Here is a 19,299-nt window from a genome sequence, read left to right on the forward strand (position 1 = left end):
AGCTCCCATCGGTCGGCCCTCAAAGGTCAGGGTGTGGTTACTCTCAGAGTCAAGGCTCCAGGAGCTCCTGGGTGCCTAACTCCCCACCCCCTCCGCCCCGCAGTTCTGGCAGAAGGATCTAAGGAGAGGGTAACTATGGACTGGAACCATCATCGGGTTTGCTTCGGGTTTGCTTCGGGTTTGCCCAGCTGTGTGGCCTCTCGACCTTCACGGCCCTATTCGCCAGTGCTTCCCCGACTCCTTGGTCCAATCTTTGCCCTGGAGATTTTCACCCCACTTTGGAACCCTAGGGAGGGATGTTTCAGAACTAGAGGAATTGGACTCACCTTCCTGGCTGCCCAGTACTAAATTAACCAGCCCGAGCCCCTATCCCTTGCTTGGAACCGGCCCTCTTGGGCGCGTTCTGCCTGGGTATGCGCAGGGAAAGCACTTCTGTGAGCAGGCGCCACAGCGCTCTCACTTCCCTCAGTGCGCGTGTCCTCCCGGAGGCCCCTCGAATGAAGCCTTTCCTTCCGCTGGCCGGGCCCGGTGGCCGGGTGGGGGACTCGAGTGGGGCAGGCAGGCCGGCCAAACAAGCCCCGGGAGACAGGCTGGCCGGCAGCAGAGCTCTGGGCCGGTTGTCTCCAGCGCGCACTATCACAGGCGCTTAGTAGATGTCGCTGTTGTCCGTGCTTCCGCGGCCGGCCGGCCGGGCTGTGGAACACGTGACCTGCAAGGAGGCTGCGGCTCAAGGCCATTTTCAAATCTCATTGGCTTGGTTGTCATGTGGTCGGCAGAGGCATCCACAATTACACCGGGAATGTTTTCCTAGCGATGTCAGCCTACAAAGGACACAATCTCTCTTCTTCAAATTCCTCCCCAAAATGTCCTTTCCCAACAGCTCTCCTGCTGCTAATACTTTTTTAGTAGATTCCTTGATCAGTGCCTGCAGGAGTGACAGTTTTTATTCGAGCAGCGCCAGCATGTACATGCCACCACCTAGCGCAGACATGGGGACCTATGGAATGCAAACCTGTGGACTGCTCCCGTCTCTGGCCAAAAGAGAAGTGAACCACCAAAATATGGGTATGAATGTACATCCTTATATACCTCAAGTAGACAGTTGGACAGACCCGAACAGATCTTGTCGAATAGAGCAACCTGTTACACAGCAAGTCCCCACTTGCTCATTCACCGCCAACATTAAAGAAGAATCCAATTGCTGCATGTATTCTGATAAGCGCAACAAACTCATTTCTGCCGAGGTCCCTTCGTACCAGAGGCTGGTCCCCGAGTCTTGTCCTGTTGAGAACCCCGAGGTTCCTGTCCCTGGATATTTTAGACTGAGTCAGACCTACGCCACCGGGAAAACCCAAGAGTACAATAACAACCCCGAAGGCAGCTCCACTGTCATGCTCCAGCTCAACCCTCGTGGCGCGGCCAAGCCGCAGCTCTCGGCTGCCCAGCTGCAGATGGAAAAGAAGATGAACGAAACCGCGAGCGGCCAGGAGCCCACTAAAGTCTCCCAAGTGGAGAGCCCCGAGGCCAAAGGCGGCCTTCCAGAAGAGAGGAGCTGCCTGGCTGAGGTCTCCGTGTCCAGTCCCGAAGTGCAGGAGAAGGAAAGCAAAGGTCGGTATGAACAGAGTTGCCACCCCAGCGGGGCGTGCAGTCCGGTAAAACCTCGAAATGGGAGCGCTCGGGTGCCCAGAGCGGAGCCCGGGCAGCGGAGCCCAGAGCCCAACTCCGCAGGTGCTGCTCCACCCGGCTTTTAGAAGGGAGACCCCAGCCTTGAAGGGGTCGCGGCTTCTCTCCCGCTGCTCCGGCCAGACCTGGCCCCAAGCTGATGGCGCCTGGGCAGAGGAGAGGCTTGCCGGGTTTATCTGTCTTGGGCCAGATCTGAAATACAACAAAAGAGCTAAAAGGAGACCAGCCGCTTGTAAATAGGGCTCCAGTGCCCGCTTTTCTTTGGCTCAGATTTGCAGCCCTCGTTTTGCCTTTAACACAGGGATCATTTTAAGGTAGCCCAAGACACGGTGTTTGTGTTCAAGGGTTTGCACCCCGCATCCTGCGATCTGAGAGGGGAAGGAAATGGTTTGGCCTGTTGGTGCTTGGGTGGGGAAGCAAAGGACTTCTTGCCTTTACTGAGCTAGGTAACCTTGGCTTTGTCTGGGGAAAGTGCCGCAGGCTTTGCGATCTTCTACAAAGAGGGCAAAAGCAGAGGAGGGGGTGAGAAGGGATCTGCATAGCCCTCCTAGGGTTGGGATAAAGCAAAGAACCAGAGATAGGGGTTTCTAAGAAGGAATCTTGAGCCCCCACCCCTATTTCTGCAGTCTGTCCCTCAGTGTCTACCGGTGAGCCACAGAGTTATATTTCTGGAGGAAGGCTTTTGTGTGAGAGCAAAGAAAAATTGAGGAAATTCGGGGAGGGGGGAGGGGGAATTAATTGCAACAATGCCCAGTCAGGGTGGAGAAGGTATCCTTGCTTCCTCGGCTATCTCTTGAAACAGACTTGGTCCCTATAAAGCTGGTTGTAGAGCTCCTTGTCTGCCTAGGAGGGGTGGGTAAGAAGCGGCCGACCTGGGGCCCTGGAGCAGCAGTGAGATTGGTAGATGAAGCAAGCTCCTGCTCCTTCTGGTGACCGCTTAGAATGTTATTTTGAGGAAATCCTGTAAAGTTTGCTATTATAGTCTCATTTTGTGCAAGCCAGAAAGTTGTGTAGGGGAGAGAGAGAGAGAAAGAGAGAGAGAGAGAGAGAGAGAGAGAGAGAGAGAGAGAGAGAATATCCTTTCATTCATCGAGTTAAGCATTGAGTTCTAAATTGGTACCAATTTGCAATCCCCTTCATGCCCACCTTTGTAAGTAAGTAATGTTTAATACCAGCATTGTCAAAAGCAGCCTGTCTGGCAGCAGGGTCATGGCCAAGGGTATATTTGAATGGACTGAGAGAAAAAAAATTCTTGATTTTTTTCTTTTCCCTTTAATTTTGTTAGAGGAAATCAAGTCTGATACTCCAACCAGCAATTGGCTCACTGCAAAGAGTGGCAGAAAGAAGAGGTGCCCTTACACTAAACACCAAACGCTGGAATTAGAAAAAGAGTTCTTGTTCAATATGTACCTCACCCGCGAGCGCCGCCTAGAGATCAGTAAGAGCGTTAACCTCACCGACAGGCAGGTCAAGATTTGGTTTCAAAACCGCCGAATGAAACTCAAGAAGATGAGCCGAGAGAATCGAATCCGAGAACTGACCGCCAACCTCACCTTTTCTTAGGTCTGAGGCCCATGTGAGGCCAGGATCCGAGAGGGGGCACCGAGTTCCAGGCCCGAGTACTGAAGGACTAGGGAGGCGGAAACAAAACCTTCATTGCTCTTTGGTTGTTTTGTTTTGTTTTGTTCTGTTCTGTTCTGTTTTCCTGCTAGAATGTGACTTTGGGGTCATTCTGTTCGTGCTGCAAGTGATCTGTAATCCCTACGAGTATACATATATATATATTAAAAAAAAACTTAGCACGTGTAATTTATTTTTTCATCGTAATGCAGGGTAACTATTACTGCGCATTTTCATTTGGGTCTTAACTTATTGGAACTGTAGAGGATCCATCTAACCTAATCCACCCAGCCAGCCAGCCAGCAATGTGACTTTTCCATGTTTTTCCTAACATAAAAGTTCTCTCTGTGTGTGGTTAGCCCATGAACTCATGACATTTTGAAAACATCCAGTACTTAAAAAAAAAAAAACAACAAAAAAATCCTATATCTATATATATTTCAAAAGATTAAGAAAATCCACAAGCTTTGGGGGGGAGGGGGACTTTAAAAGCACATTACAATGTATCTTTTCACAAACGAACTTAGCAATTGTCCTTGGTGAAATGGAGTATTGACTTATGCCTTGTAGCCTTTCCTTGTGGTGCATCTGTGGTTTGGTAGAAATACAAGAGCAACCTGTGCTTTTTTGTGCATGTTCTGGTCGCATGTGTAATGCAATAAACTCTGGAAATGAGTTTGTTCCCTCTGCTTTCTGAAATGGAAATACGTCCCTTTGGGGAGGGTCTCTTCTGACTAAACTGCTCTTCGGGGGCAGTTGAGTAGGGGCGTTGGGGGGGGGCAGGAGAAAGGAGATGGGAGGAGAAAGGCTGGAGGAGACCTAGGGTGCTAGAGTATGACCATGATGGAGTGAGAAGAGTTTGTGATTCAGCCTGGGAGTTCAGTCTTCTTAACTGGGAAGACTGTTCTCTCTTCTCCCACACCCTAATCTTACTAATATAATTGCATCCTCAATGGGATGAGCCTTCCTCTACCTCGAGCCTGGAGCCTGGTAAGTAAGCCTATGCCCTATGCCAGTTTTTGCCTTCAGTTCCCCACCTGTATGTTTTCTTCTCTTTGGTTTTGGTTATGTTATTTTTTAATGCTTTCAGTGAGCTCTTGGTGACTTCTGGCTGGGGAATCCATCTTCAGGGGCTAGGTTGAAACTAGTATTGCCCACCTGGAACCTGCCTGGCCGCCATTGCAGGAACAAGCAACAGCTTGGCATGGCACTGGATCCAATGGTGCCCCCCCCACCCCCTTTCTCTTTCCCACCTGCCCCAAGCTCAAGACAACCAGACCCAGCGAAGCCAAGGTTGGGTGAGTTTTCTCATTTTACTTTACCTTGGTTCTTTTTCCTTCCGAAATGGATTAATATTCAGTCATTGCCTTTGCGTGGCCCACATTAACTTTTGAAAGGAAAAATGGAAATATTCCCCCCAGTCAAATCTCTCACTCTTTAGTTACAAAACACTCATCGAAGCCCTCTCTGTCTGAGCTGTCAGGTGACTGAAAGAATTTGCAAGTGACCATGACTTCCCAACAAGTCTGTCCAATGGGCCTTTTACACACATAGATTGGAAAATTCAAACCAGCTTCTGTAGAATCCCCACCGTTGAGCCCACATCCATCCAGTGCTGCCAGGAAAGGGGAAAGAGGTTCTTGTGGAGAGAGGTGACTAAACTCATTGCCCCAGGTCCGGCCTGTGGTTTTAGCCCATCTTCAAAGAATTTCACAAAACAGGATTTTTGTTTTCTTTTAAATACAGGCCCTTTTCCTCTCAAAGAACGGTCCATTTAGTATCTCTGCGCTTCAGAGCCCCCATCCAGACATTCTTTGGGATGCTCAGTATTTATTCTTTTAAATTTCCTCTCCTAAATCCCAAATCCTCCCAAATCCCAAGCCAGGTCCCTTTAGGGGCATATTTTCTGAGACTAGCAGAGAGAGATGTCTGACCCAGTACTAGCTTGAGAGGTGTGGGATAAATCTGCCCCTGACTTACCTTGGATGGGCATAAGAAGTAGAGTAATTTTAACCTCTGCGTCTGTCTTTCCCAGCGATGTGGGGAGCGCCATTAGTCGCTGATAGGGGGAAACCTGTGCTACAGGAAAAGGGCAGGCCCCCTGAAACAAAATCAGAAAGACATTCGCAAAGGCAATCAATCAGGCCCTAAGGAGCCATTTACCCGCTTTCTTTCCGGGGCTAGAGGTGGGCTGGGAGCCCTCCAAGGGTGCTCTGGGCAACTTGTAGAGCGAGGGATATGCTCTCTCAGCCGCCGCAGGCTGGCGTGCGGCTTTTGTCTCCGGGCTAGGCTTTGTACCATGGATTTGGGAGTGACAATGGTCATTTCTCTCAGATTCAAGGCTGCCCGGCCTTACCTCTCAAGGCAAGTGGGGAAAACTGGAAAGGGGGTGGATCAAAGACCTCTTATTCCGTCTGGATTTTGAAGACATCCTCAGAATCCGTTTGCAGGCCTCTCAGTGTGAATGTCACGCAGCGACCCTACCCTCGGAGATGCGGTTCCTGCAGGCCTCACTGAGACTGGGCTAATTTGGCTAGTGAGAACCGGCCTCATTGGCCTTTGGGTTTTCCCCTCTGTGGCATGTTTTCTTCCAGGGCCATTCCAGAACGCTAGGAAAAGATGAGGCATCATGGCCACCACTGTCAGCTGCTTGGGACTTCAGTGCTCGCTACCTAACCGAGGGCAGAGAGACACCCCTTGGAGGCTGCCCCTTGGAAGCCATGCTGAGCTGGATCAGGCCCTGGAGTCCAGTTGACCCAGCTCACCCCTTGAGCCTCGGGTCGTGTGCCTAGCCTCACGTCGAGGGTGTGCGTGTAGCTGCCCGGGGAGTGTGTGAGTGTGGTAGAGGGAGGGGGCCCTCCGAGCTGCTCCATCCGTCCGTTTTATTAGGGACACATTAATCTATAATCAAATACACCTCATAAAATTTTTATTGAAAGGCATAATATCATTACAGAGGTCTTCCACCTGTTTTAAACAACACGACAAGCTGTGAGAGAGCGTGTGTGGGTATGTGTGGGGAGGGGTGGGTTTAGGTAAGAAAAGAGGCTAGGGGAGAACGACTCCCTTTGGGCGACAGGGGGCCCGCCCCGTAAGGCCCGCCTGCCTGGGGCAGCACCGGCCGGGGAGCCTCCAACTGCTCCGGGCTTTGGATAATCGCCTAGGTGTGACTTAGAAGCCCGGCCCACGGCTCAGAGCCCAGGAGTCGAAGAGCCAGAGTCCGGGTGGAGATCGCAGGACCCAGAGAGGCAAGAAGAGATGAACAAATAGTCCCCAGCGCCTCCTGCGGCCGCAGTTAGGCCTGTGGTCGCCGCCGCCACCAGGGCGGGCTGAGTCGGGCCAGGCCGGGCTGGTGCGTGGACCTGGGCCCGGCAGCTCTAATTGCAACGCTCCTGTTGATGATGATTTTTTTTTTTTAAATCACAGCAGCCCCCAGTTTAGCGGACTGATTTACTCCGGGTATTGGTAAATATGATCACGTGGGCCGCGCGACCAATGGTGGTGGCTGCAGCCTGCGAACTAGTCGGCGGCTCGGGCGCCGGCGAGGAGCCGCTCGGCGGTGGGCAGTGTAACCTTGGGTGGGAGCGCGCGGTGCCTCAACATGTCGTCCAGTGGCACCCTCAGCAACTACTACGTGGACTCGCTCATAGGCCATGAGGGCGACGAGGTGTTCGCCGCGCGCTTTGGGCCACCGGGGCCGGGGACACAGGGTCGGCCCGCAGGTGTGGCCGATGGCCCGGCCGCCGCCGCCGAGTTCGCCTCGTGTAGTTTTGCCCCCAAATCGTCCGTGTTCTCCGCCTCGTGGTCCGCGGTGGCCGCCCAGCCCCCGGCGGCGGCGACGATGAGCGGCCTGTACCACCCGTACGTGTCCCCGCCGCCCCTGGCCGCCGCCGAGCCGGGCCGCTACGTACGCTCCTGGATGGAGCCGCTGCCCGGCTTCCCCGGCGGCGCGGGCGGTGGCGGTGGCAGTGGTGGCGGCGGTGGCGGCGGTGGCGGAGGTGGCGGAGGCCCGGGTCCCGTTCCCAGCCCGGGCGGCCCAGCCAACGGGCGCCACTACGGGATTAAGCCTGAAACCGGAGCGGCCCCGGCCCCCTCTGCAGCCTCCACTTCCTCCTCCACCTCCTCGTCCTCCTCCTCCAAAAGGACTGAGTGCTCCGCGGCCCGCGAGTCCCAGGGGAGCGGCGGCCCAGAATTCCCGTGCAACTCGTTCCTGCGGGACAAGGCGGCAGCGGCGGCGGCGGCGGCAGGGAACGGGCCCGGGGTGGGAATCGGGACCGGGCCTGGGACGGGAGGCTCGTCCGAGCCTTCAGCTTGCAGCGATCACCCGAGCCCGGGCTGCCCGCTGAAGGAGGAGGAGAAGCAGCCGCCGCAGCCGCCGCAGCAGCAACTTGACCCAAGTAAGTGCAAAAGAAATTGCCCCCTGATTTATTGCTGAAACCTGTAAGGCTCGAATGTGCAAAACTGATAGTTTTACTAACCTATAAAAACGTCTAGACGCCTACCCAAGCCTAGGCGAGCAACACGTATCCATAAAAAAGCTTCCCATAACCACCTACCTTGGGCGCGCGGTTTGTACGGTAAACAGAGCGCGGGCATTAAGGTTTTTTATGATAATTCCCCCAAGTTGTGAAAAGCGTCCATCCTTGGTGAAATTAATTTAACGACCTCTCTTCCCCACCCTGTCGTCTCTCCCTGCCTCCCCTCCGCCCCTCGCTCCCTTGTCTGCAAACCCCCCTCTTCCTAGACAACCCTGCAGCGAACTGGATCCACGCTCGCTCCACCCGGAAAAAGCGCTGTCCCTACACCAAATACCAGACGCTAGAGCTGGAGAAGGAATTCCTTTTCAACATGTACCTCACCCGGGACCGGCGCTACGAGGTGGCCAGGATTCTGAACCTTACAGAGAGACAAGTCAAAATCTGGTTCCAGAACCGTAGGATGAAAATGAAAAAGATGAGCAAGGAGAAATGTCCTAAAGGAGACTGACCCAGTGCGGGTCCGGCCTGCAGCGCTCAAAAGGCAGCGGGTTTTGGTTTTTTGTTGTTGATGATTGTTTTCTTTGTGGGTGCTTGATTCAGAAACTCTGCAGCGATTCGGACATTCTTCTTTTTTTTTTTAGGTAGAAGTGACTGTGTGGTTGGTCTATGTGAGTTATTTGGGGGACGCTGTATTTGCTCGCATATGTATTGGAGAATCCAAGTGGCTTTGGAGTCTTGTCCTATCTCACTCCCTCCCTTTCCCACTCCCTTGGTTCCTTAGGAAATGCTTTATTTTGTGAGTGCACGCAGGCTTGATGGAGCCCTATCCTGTGTAAATGTCCCTCATGTTTCTGGAAAGTGCTGTAGTGTAGTCTCACCCTATCCAGCCTCCCAAACAGGGCCAACTATCTAATTCCGAGAATCTGAAAGAAGAGAAAGACTGTGGACACCCCCCACCCCCCACCAAAACCCAGCTCAGCTGCAGGAAAACCCCTGTCCTCAGGGAGCCCGCGGACTGACTTTCAGAGAGGCCTACCGAGAAGCCATGGGCCCTGGGACACGAGGTTGGGGTGGGGTTGAGGAGAGGCTTAGTCCTTGGAGCACGGGGAAGCTACTTTCTCCCCAGGAGGGCTGGGCTCCCTGGGGCGGCCTCCGGAGGTGGCCCTCCATATTCCTGCCTGAGGACCAGTTGTAAATGTTACCGCTTCCTACAAATAAATGCTGATCTGAACAAATGGAGCCCAGCCGCTGCCCCTGAACGTTGTGTGACTGCTCTCTGTGTCTTTGCAAAATAACATAACCATCAGACTGTCCCATCCCTGAAAGGGGACACATTGCTAAAGGTTAGAGGCCCTAGCACCTGGAGGGTCTCTGAGGCGCCCCGGAGCTTCCCATTTTGTAAGCACACCTGGCTGAAGAGCACAACTGTCGAAGGTGTCTTGGCACTTCCATTATCCTGCAGCCAGGGCCACAATGAACTCCCTTAGGCCCTGGGTAAGCCTCTCTGCAGAGCCTCTGGCGCCAGGAACCAGGCATCCTTTTGCTAAGGCTTTGACACACCGCACTTCTGGCTTACTTCTATCCTGGAGACCCAGCCGCCAACCCCCATCTCCAAACAAGGGAAAGGGCACTCTGGAGTAACTCCCCCAGGCCGGCGAGGCTGGCTGGCTCCAGGAGGTCCTGGCCGGTTGGGTAGTGAGCTTTCACCCCTCCCCACCAAAGCCCCAATGTGACCTTAGCAGATCAAAATGGTCAAGGCTCTCCTCCCCATACCCTTATCCTGCCGCCCATTCCCTCCACCCAGCTTCTGTGTATGTTTAGCCCCCAGCTTGGCCCTCTGAGGCCGCTTTGAGAGGCTAAAATGAAGGTCATTGTGAGGGTTCAGGCGAATCACTGGCGTTGTAGGCCCTAGAGGAGGCCGCGGCGCCGGGCAGCCTGGGTTGGGCGGAAGGCAGGGGTGATGGTCGAGATCTTGGGGATCCTGATGAAAGAGGGGGACTCCAAGAAAAAGCAGATGGGGGCTGGGAGGGAAAGCCAAGGCCCAGATCCGGCCGAAGGTGCTGCATCCTCCGCCCATTAGGCCAGGCGGATACCTACAGCTCTTTGAAAACAGGAAGAGCCAAGGTGTCATAAAGCCATCGAGCCGGCGAGACGTCTGGAGGTAATGAGTTTACGACAGCCCAGGCGCTTCGCTTTGAAACCATCTCATTTTGATGTTTGTGGGAGGAAAAGAAAAATGCAGACAAAACTGGGTCTTAAAATCTGGACAATAAAATATAAACAAGACCTGGACCAAGAAGGAAAGGGCTTGGAAGCCCCCCAGTGAGGTGTGAGCATCCAGGAAATAAAAAACGAGAGGTGATATATTTCTGATTTTTAAAATTGAGCGAACGTTAGAGGTATTCTATGGCCGGTGGCTCTTTAATATTTTGACTGTGGCCATGATGTGTCTGGTTCTTTTAATAAGAAAAATAAGACAATAATGACACTATGCTGTTACTTGAGATGGGGGTGGGGGGCGGCAGGGTAGTGATCTTGGGCCATTTATTCAAGCAAGCATCTCTTAGAATTATGTCTTGTGGGGGAAAGAGGTAGTTACACCCCTCTTCACGGGTTCTCTACTCCACATTTCAGGCAAAATATAGAAGTTTGTTCGCTTATTACAGATACAGTCATTTAAGCTAAATTGGGAAAAAAACATTTCTGAAAATTGAGAAACAAATTAATTTAGCAAGAAACACACTGATTTAAAAAAAAAAAAGACAAGTAGACCACTTATCCAATTCTGTTCAGTCTGTCACTTATACAACTTTAAAAAATTCGCATTTATCGTCTGGAGAAATTTGAATAAACATAAGCCCAACAGGGACTTTCCAAACAGGCACTTGACATGCAGCAAAAGCTTCTAATTTGACTTTAATCCATCCTAAATTATTCAGTTAAATACAAAACATTACAATTAGAAGTTGAATTAGCAAATACTGATGATTTAATGTAGCAGCCTTTAAGAGAAAAACAGTATTTGACTTCCAGAAATTTTTTAGCTGTCAAAGTGCCTGGTTTCTTTGAAAAAGTGTCTCACCAATTAATATTTTTAAAGTTTTTATTTTTTAAACCTTGCCTGTCCTATAATTGTGCCTAGAAAGCACAGCTGGGAGATTACAGAATGGGGGACTTGCGGTGTCTGGCAAAAGACCGGCTGGAAGCTTTTGGCAAACAAGCTACTAGCAAGCTCTTGTGAGCACAAATGAGAATTTCCTCTGCATCCAGGAGTCCCGATTCGCTGAACTTGACTTGTTGACAGTCAAGGAGATGAAGCATTATTAGTGTCAGCGGTCCAAGCCCAACTCAAACTGAAGAATTAAGATTAGAATTGGTTTGAAGCAAATGAAAGGAAAATCAAACTCGGTTGGCTTGCGACCGCATTTGGCCACTAGATAGCGCTGTTGCTCCACTTTCTGACCTCGTGAGCGTTGTGGTGCAGGAAGGTTTTGATTAAAAATATTTACAATCTTCCTTTTAATCTTAAATTAGGATAAATTTAACAAAAATAAACAACAAGAACTATTAAATTCTCAAGCCGTGCTAGTCAGGCATAAAATTTTGGCTCAGTCAGCATTTCAGAAAATCTGGACTGTTGTGCAGAAACTATAAACTGTTAAGTTAATGCATTGTATCAAAACAGAAATGTGTAAAGCACAGATATTGACGAAGTTAACCAGTTTTTCTTTTCGGACAACAGACGGAATGCTTAAATAACATTGAAAAAAACCTACATACTTTGTCATCAGAAGAAATGTGTTGTTGTGATTTAAAAATTAGGCCTGACTATGTAGACATGACTGCCATGTTCATGGACATCCGCCCAAATATCTGGAGTTTTAAAAGGTGACGCCTGTTTCTGAGATCTGGGTTCTCAATATTGCCCCCATTCCAGTCCCAAACCTGTTCATTCAGTCAAGGTAAATACACCCACGAACATCCAGGACAAACAGTGGAACAAAAAGGGCACAATTACCAAGTTTAACCCCGAGGCTTTATTGAAAAGAAAATCATTTAATTACAGATTTACAGGACTGAAGTTCAAATCCTAAATAGTCAGAATCAGTTGTTAAACTTCACATTTGAAGGTTGCTTGGAAGAAAAACAAAACCTAATAAAACACCCTTGCCCTTGACCACCCCCAATAACAAACAAGTCTCCCGTACTCTGTAATGTAAATTTTAATAACACATGCCTTTATCATCTACAGCTTCCTCAATAATCTGTTTACCTTCACCACTTTCAGCCATTTCTTGTCGAAATTCTTGAGTCGGACATTACTAACGAAAATGCCTTATTATGACGACTTTATTCATAAAAAGAAGATTCAGTCCACCCGGACTGACCTCGCCATTCTGTCCACATGGGCTGAACAAACCCGTAAGGAAGGGAAGGTCGTTAAAATTCTGGCCTGCAACACCTTTGAGTCCATCTGGGTTTTTAGACATTTGTATTTGGCCGTGGAGAGTCGGCACGGTGTGATTTAGTGTAAGCTGGAGAGTCTTTGGTGAGCTGGGGTGTATCTTCAAGGTCTGTTCTCAAGACCAGAGAGTCTGGTGTCCTCTAGACACCGGATTATCCCGAAAGATAAAGGGTTGAACACCTAAAGGGGGAGGGAGGGAGAGGGAAAGGAGAAGAGAGGAGTGAGTGAGACGGGAGAATAAGAATATAAATATATTTATTGGACATTCAAACGAGAGGGGGGAGATGAAAGTTGTGAGGAAGCGGTTGTGGGTGTAAAACCACACAGCTTGTACAGGTGCCACAATAAGGGCGCTGCCTATTCCCGAAAATGCAAATCCTGGGCTTCCGCAGATGATACAGCGTCTCTTCCTTAACGCCCACAAGCCAGGCGTTCTCTTTATTTCTGAGCCTTCTCTTTCTTACTCTCGGGAAAATCAAGTTTAAGCTAAGGCCTGCATCCAGTCTCTGGCGGTTATTTCAGATTGGTGTGTGAGCTCAAATCGTTAAGCACGGAACAGGGAAGATCTGCCTACAGCTGCCTGGAACCGGCACCGTCCGAATGCCGACTGGGGAACTCGATTTCTCGTGCGCTATCCCCCCCCCCGGTCCCGCTCCACCCGGGGGCCACAGCCCGCCCAAGTCTGGGCGCCTGGATTGGGACCCTGGAGCCCTATGCCCTGCCCTAGGAAATGCCACCCACCCCGGCTTGAGTCCTTCTGTCCACTGGGAATGTTTCTGCCACTCTTCACTCCCTCAGCAACACTACACATTCTCTCGCCTCCCCCCTCCCGTGGCCAATACTGACGTCTATCAAGGGTGAAATGATGGAAACTATATTCATGGGCATGATTTCCATTAAATATCAATTAACCTGGGAGCCTCAACCAGGCATGCAATGCGTCAAGGGTAAATGTACATCTCATTTCCACAAGGCCTGCTCGGCTGGAAAAAGCAGGACTTTGATTCGCTTTGATAAGGTCAGGATTCGAGGCTGGATTGTGGCTTTTAATCAAAAAACCACTTAGCTAGGCCCAAACGAACGCAAGGACCAATCCGCCAACCCTGCTGGTCTATGGTCAAAAATGCAAAATGCAAAAAAAAAAAAAAAAAAAAAACGGCCAGTCTCTACTGGGCAGTTCCAGGAACGGCGGAGAGATCGTCTGCTCCGCAGCCTCCTGGGAGTGACCTCCCCGTCTGCCCCAAGGCTAAGGTTCGGCCTCGCCCCCCTCTCTGCGGACCCGGGGGCCCCCGCGAGCCCTTGGCAGTGCGGCTTTATGGGCCCCCTTTAAGGCTGGCGGAGGCATCCCGGAGCCGACGTGCGCCGTCCCGTCCGGCACAGAGGCCGCTTCGCCGCCGCCGGGATCCCTCCGCGCGGTTATCTCGCCCCCATCTCGCTCCCGCTCCTCGCAGTGGCGGGGTGCGAAAATGCCTCGCCGGCGCGCACCGGGGCGGCAGCCTCGGCGGCGGCGGCGACAGCGCTGGGAGGGGGTGGCGGGGGGAGGGCTGAGGTGAGAGGTGGCACCGGGCAGAGGGTGTGTTTTCTTTTCGTCTCCCTGCAGAGCGGGGGCTCGGGAACCCAAGCCTAAGCGTCTCCCCCGTGGGCCACGCGCACTCTTTTCCTCGTCCCGGTGCGCTAGGGCCGCCTGGTGCCTGGGAGGAAACTGGAGGCCGCGGGGCAGGTCACCCGGGCGTCGGCGGTTCTATTGCGGCCCAGCAGGCGCGCGCCGGGAGAGGCTCGCAGGGCGGCGGCGCGCGGGGGCGGGCGAGGCCGCGCGGCCCGCGAGGGAGGCGGCGCGAGGCCGACACGGAGGCGCGAGAGCCGGGCATGAGCGGCCGGCGGCCGGACGGTCGGGCCTGAGGGGGGTGCGCGCGCCGGGCGACGAGGCCTGGCGGCCCCGCGGCCTGAGCGAGCCGCCCCAGAGGCCCCCGCGGCAGCGCGGGCCGAGCTGAGGCGCGCCCTCACCGGCTCCGCGCCGCCTGTCCGCCCGCGGCCGCCGCCCCGATGAGCTCGTGTACTTCGTGAACCCGCTGTACCCAAGTACATAAGGCGGCGGCCGCGGCGGCTGCGGCGGCGGCGGCGGCGGCGCGGCGGCGAGGCCATCAATCCCACTTATTACGACTGTCATTTTCGCGCCCGAGGTCAGCGGCCGCCACGCCGCCGCCCTGCAGCTCTATGGGCAACAGCGCCGCCGGCTTCCCGCACGCGCCCCCGCAGGCGCACGCGCACCCGCACCCGTCGCCGCCGCCCGGGTGCGGCGGAGGGGGCGGCCCGGGCCCCGGCCAGAACTACTTCCACGCCGGCGCGGGCAGCCCAGTCGCTGCCTACCAGGCCGCCCCACCTCCTCCTCCGCACCCTCCGCCTCCACCGCCGCCTCCCCCCTGCGGCGGGATTGCCTGTCACGGGGAGCCCGCGAAGTTTTACGGATACGATAACTTACAGAGACAGCCGATTTTTACGACCCAGCAAGAGGCCGAGCTGGTACAATATCCTGACTGTAAATCGTCCAGTGGTAATATTGGCGAGGACCCAGACCACTTAAATCAGAGCTCGTCTCCTTCTCAAATGTTTCCCTGGATGAGACCACAAGGTTGGGATGCACTTTTTTTTTTTTTTTAAAGGAGGGGAGAAAGGGAGAAATCTGCTTTCATCTCACGTCCTAGCTTTAAAACTCCCCTGTCCTTTCCCTCTCCCCCTCCTTTTCCTTCTGGTGTAGCCACTGTGGCTCTTGTACATAAACTAATACAGACTTTTAAAAAGTATGTAAAGATGGGGACAGAATAATTGTGAAGACTTTTGTCTCTGCCTCTCTTGCCTGCACACCCTGTATCTGTATCAGAATTAAAGACCAGTGTGTGTTTCACCTCTTAAGCCTGTTCCAGAAACTCCAGCAGCGTTCAGAGAATCAACCATTTTTTTAAAAAAAACGTTGATTTTCCTCCCCCCTTTTTTGTTGTTGTTTTTTAATCAGCAGCTCCTGGTAGACGGAGAGGAAGACAAACCTACAGTCGCTTCCAAACCCTAGAGTTGGAAAAGGAATTCCTTTTTAACCCTTATCTGACCAGGAAGAGAAGAATCGAGGTCTCCCATACTCTGGCCCTCACGGAGAGACAGGTAAAAATCTGGTTCCAGAACAGGAGAATGAAGTGGAAAAAAGAGAACAACAGAGACAAGTTTCCAGCGTCCCGGCCGGAGGCAAAGGATGGAGACCCCAAAAAGGAAGTCTCGGGGCTGGAGGAAGACGGAGCCGAAGGCCCCACAAACTAAACCTTTACATTTCATCACAGACTGTTAAGACTAGTGATCAGTATAAGTATATACTGGTGGACGCCACCGTTTCTCCCCTCTTCCTTTTTGGAAAGGACTTTACCTGTGTTTCAAGCTACCTTAATGTCGCTGCTCTTGAGGTTTCTGCGCTTTGAAGGGGACTTGGGTGTTTTCAAAGAAAGTAGTTTTGTAGTGTCGCATAGAGGCAGTCCTTGAGCTGGTCCGGAGAGGGTAATTTGATACTGACCTTGTAGCTATATTTTTATAATGGTAGTTTTTAACGTCTGAGCTGGTGATTTGCCTCAACAACATAAACTTCCTAATGATCAGCACTAGATGATTGAATATAAAATGCTTTATTAATCAAACAAGTGCACTTGAACATTTTAAATCTTTATGGTGAGTAAATTAAAAGAAGTTTATTAATAATGTTTTAAAAATTATGCCTGCAAAATATTTACTTTATTATTTGATTAAATGTATTATTTATATTTTTCTTTCTGCTTTTGTAACAATGGTTTGCGTGTCTTCTGGTTTACTTCCAGAAGGTTCCTTTGAGCATTTTGTAAATGTTTGTCAGGGAAGAGTCTGGGCCAAATATTGGAAAAGCACATTAGCTGAAGAGTGCAATGTACTGTCCAGGCTGCCGGCTTCCTTAAACCTGGGAGTGTTGTGCCAGTGAGTTTAAGGATGATGTCAAATTTAGTCCTGTGTCTGTAGTCTACAAATTAAGGCCGTCAAATAATCTAGGGAATTAATACTTGAAATCTTATTGCAACATTTTCACTAACTGTTCGTCCTGGCAAGTGGCCTTGCTTTCATTTTGAAGCCCGCTTGTGATCACCTGGGATTTCTAGGTCTTTGCTCTATGCTGCTTTTTCAAGTAGGTGCCATATTTATTGTATTCTCCTTGCACTGCTCCTATGCTTGCTGTGTTCATCTCAGATGTCGGTTGGTACGTCCATCCTCTGCTGTTCTTCAGGAAAGCCATGGCCTCGCCCATTTGAAATGAGCCCTGAGTGTAAATGCAGAAACTCCGAGTGTAAACAACCGCTCCAGAGCATAGCTCCTTAATAAAGAGATGTACCTCCATAAAGAGCAGGGCTAGTGTCTTTAGCGCCGAGAACGCCATCCTGGCCAGTCACAAACAATGACCAGGGCTCTCATGAAGGCAGTGACTTAGTCAAGCCTTCTATGTAATAAATGGGTGTGGCTATATAGTTCCAAGTTGTTTGATGGTAATGGTGGTGGTTGTGGTGGTATGGGGGCCTCCTAGAGTGGGCTGACTATCCACACTTCTTTCATTAAATAATTCTGGCATGATACTGTGACAGCTTTGAACTTCAAAAGGAATCAAGTCAAGCCGTAGGCCTGATGACCCAGAGTCCAGGTTACACCATAGCTTGATTCCAAAGGGTCCTAGTTGAAGCTGGGGCTTGGCATCTATTATTAACATGATATCCATCTCCCATTTAGGGCTGTTCATGCAGCTGCCTTTTTATATGGGGTTGGGAGGAGAGAAAAGAAGGGAAGGAAAGGAGAAACTTAAGTAAATATATTTCTCATGGGGAAAAAAATGGAAACACCTTAAAGTAGCATTGAGAGCTGGCTGCTTTTTCTAGCCACGTTTACTTTGACAGGTGTGGTTTTTGTCTTATTGTTAATATCCAGACAGGTTTCTATTACATCAGTAAGAAAAGAGTCTTCAGTTTTGAACCAGGTTCACTGCCAGGTAGGTGTTAGTGGGTGGTTTGTCTGCTATCTTATGGATAGCAGTAGGATTGATACTGGCTGGGTTAAAGGCAAGTCACCACCTGGCTCTCCACCCAGAAAAGAGGCCACGGCTGTGACATTTGTCAGCCTAAGCCCGGAAAGACGATTTAAGTCAGGAGTGGCCAAGGCTTAAACATTTGTACAGAGCAGACAGCTGCAGAGGCCAGTGTTGGATTTGGGGATTTTTGCTCTTGTATACTGCCTGAACCAATCGCTCTCTGTGTAAGCTGAGAGCAAGGCAGCCTCAGGCTGAGAGTCTAGCTGGGAAGCAGCCTTAGGTATAAACTACCTGAAGACCAGCGCTGGGTTGGCCGGAACTCCAACTGCTTTTGATTTAAGGAACTTTAAACTTTACTATCTTTGGGGCTAGAGAGATGGCTCAGCAGTTAAGAGCACTTGTTGCTCTTGCAGAAGACCAAGGTTCCAGTTCTTAGCATCCATATGGTGACTCACAACCATGTATAATTCCAGGGAATGGAGTGTGGTGCACTCACATTTATGCTGCCAAAACATTTCTATACGTAGGATAAAATCAATAAATTTAAAAATTGTTATCTCCAACTCAAGAATGCCCCCCCTCAAATATCACTCTTCAAACGATAAAATTGGGCAAGATTCCATTAGCAAAAGGACCTACTAAGTGGATGAGTGGGAATAGAAATCAAGGAGAGAAAAGTAAGGTAAAAACGTCACATCTTTGAAATTCTGACAGACAACTGCTCTGCAGATGCATCTTAGTTTGGGGCTACACTAACCCCTAAACCATAGTCACATTCCAGCTCAAGTACAAATGCTGCTTTGAAGTATAAATTTGGACACACACACATAGATCCCCACATATAGAAAATGTTGATAATAAATGCAGAAATGGATGTTTCTGCAGCTACCAAAGAGCATAGGTTTTCCCAATAAAGACCTTGAGGAATTACCCTACCCCACTCCTCTCTTCCTCTCCAGAAGACTGGACCCCCCCTTGATGGTGTCTCAGAGGAGAGAGAAGCTAGGGGAGCAAGCAAGATGCTTTTCTGATTGGTTCAGATCTGTAAACAGTGAAGCACTGCAGTGAGAAACAAACTTTTGTTTTTGCTGCATAAATTTACATAAACCTTCAGAGACCTGGCAAAACCAGGTGGGCTTTTCTATCCTGAGAGAAGACCTAGAGAGGTCTGTAAACCTATTACAGGAAAATTAAAAGCCCCTCAATGTGAACACGGGCTAAAACAGAAGAGCCTTCTGAGTGACTAAGAAATACAAAAAGAGGGTGTGGTGGTTACTCCTTTTTAGAGAAAATTCAAGGATACCATTTTCTGCATTGAGTGTGCCTCTGCACAGCAGACAAACAGTGCAAAATGGCTGCCTCTCTGTGCAGTCTCTTCCCATCCCTCATTTCCCCGGGCTGAAAAGGCAAGCGATAAGCTCTGCTTTTCTTTGGACAGAAGGCAGAAGATACTGAGGCAAACTGAGATTAGTTTTTCAAATGTTTTAAAATTGAACAATCTCTTTACCCACGTTCATATGTATAGACCAGGGAATAAACATCAGCTTGTCCATTTACATGTGCAATAACATTGTTTAATTCACGGCTTAAGAATTCACATCCAGTGTCTGTCCTCCATATCTTTGGTGTTTGCTGAAACCTTGGATGCCTGGAAAGGGAAAGAGAAAAACATTTTAGTGGACTAGAAACATTAGGGCCCACTGGCCTTTTCAAGGACTAAGAATTTTGCTGACAGATGGTGGCAGAAAGCCTTTCGTTAAAATCATCCAAAGTCATCAGTACGTTTTCTTGGACACAAATGGCCTGCACAAAAGGATGTCCGTGTTTCCTACTTGAATAAGTTCACTTCCACTAGCTACTTACAGGGCGTAAAGATGTTTCTGACAGAGAGCTTCAGCATCTCATGCAGATACTTAGAAACATCTTGCTAGATTGTTCTGAAAAGACTGAGCAGGGTGGTGGCCCCTTTCAGGCAG

At 50.5% G+C, this 19,299-nt stretch overlaps 3 protein-coding genes across 3 annotated transcripts; all 3 read left to right on the forward strand.

Annotated features, from left to right (window-relative positions):
- The first annotated feature begins 769 nt into the window (after positions 1 to 769).
- On the forward strand, positions 770 to 3,978 carry Hoxd10 (homeobox D10). The gene is made up of 2 exons (XM_032901965.1): positions 770 to 1,608; positions 2,969 to 3,978. The coding sequence occupies exons 1-2, from the start codon at positions 864 to 866 to the stop codon at positions 3,244 to 3,246; spliced, it is 1,023 nt and encodes a 340-aa protein (XP_032757856.1). The 5' UTR covers positions 770 to 863; the 3' UTR covers positions 3,247 to 3,978.
- Positions 3,979 to 6,841: 2,863 nt separating this feature from the next.
- Hoxd9 (homeobox D9) lies at positions 6,842 to 9,025 on the forward strand. The gene is made up of 2 exons (XM_032901966.1): positions 6,842 to 7,700; positions 8,048 to 9,025. The coding sequence occupies exons 1-2, from the start codon at positions 6,905 to 6,907 to the stop codon at positions 8,287 to 8,289; spliced, it is 1,038 nt and encodes a 345-aa protein (XP_032757857.1). The 5' UTR covers positions 6,842 to 6,904; the 3' UTR covers positions 8,290 to 9,025.
- Positions 9,026 to 14,379: 5,354 nt separating this feature from the next.
- Positions 14,380 to 16,651, forward strand: Hoxd8 (homeobox D8). The gene is made up of 2 exons (XM_032903513.1): positions 14,380 to 14,875; positions 15,257 to 16,651. The coding sequence occupies exons 1-2, from the start codon at positions 14,461 to 14,463 to the stop codon at positions 15,550 to 15,552; spliced, it is 711 nt and encodes a 236-aa protein (XP_032759404.1). The 5' UTR covers positions 14,380 to 14,460; the 3' UTR covers positions 15,553 to 16,651.
- Positions 16,652 to 19,299: the final 2,648 nt, after the last annotated feature.

This window comes from Rattus rattus, chromosome 5 (genome assembly GCF_011064425.1).
Source record: "Rattus rattus isolate New Zealand chromosome 5, Rrattus_CSIRO_v1, whole genome shotgun sequence".
Lineage (NCBI taxonomy): Eukaryota > Metazoa > Chordata > Mammalia > Rodentia > Muridae > Rattus > Rattus rattus.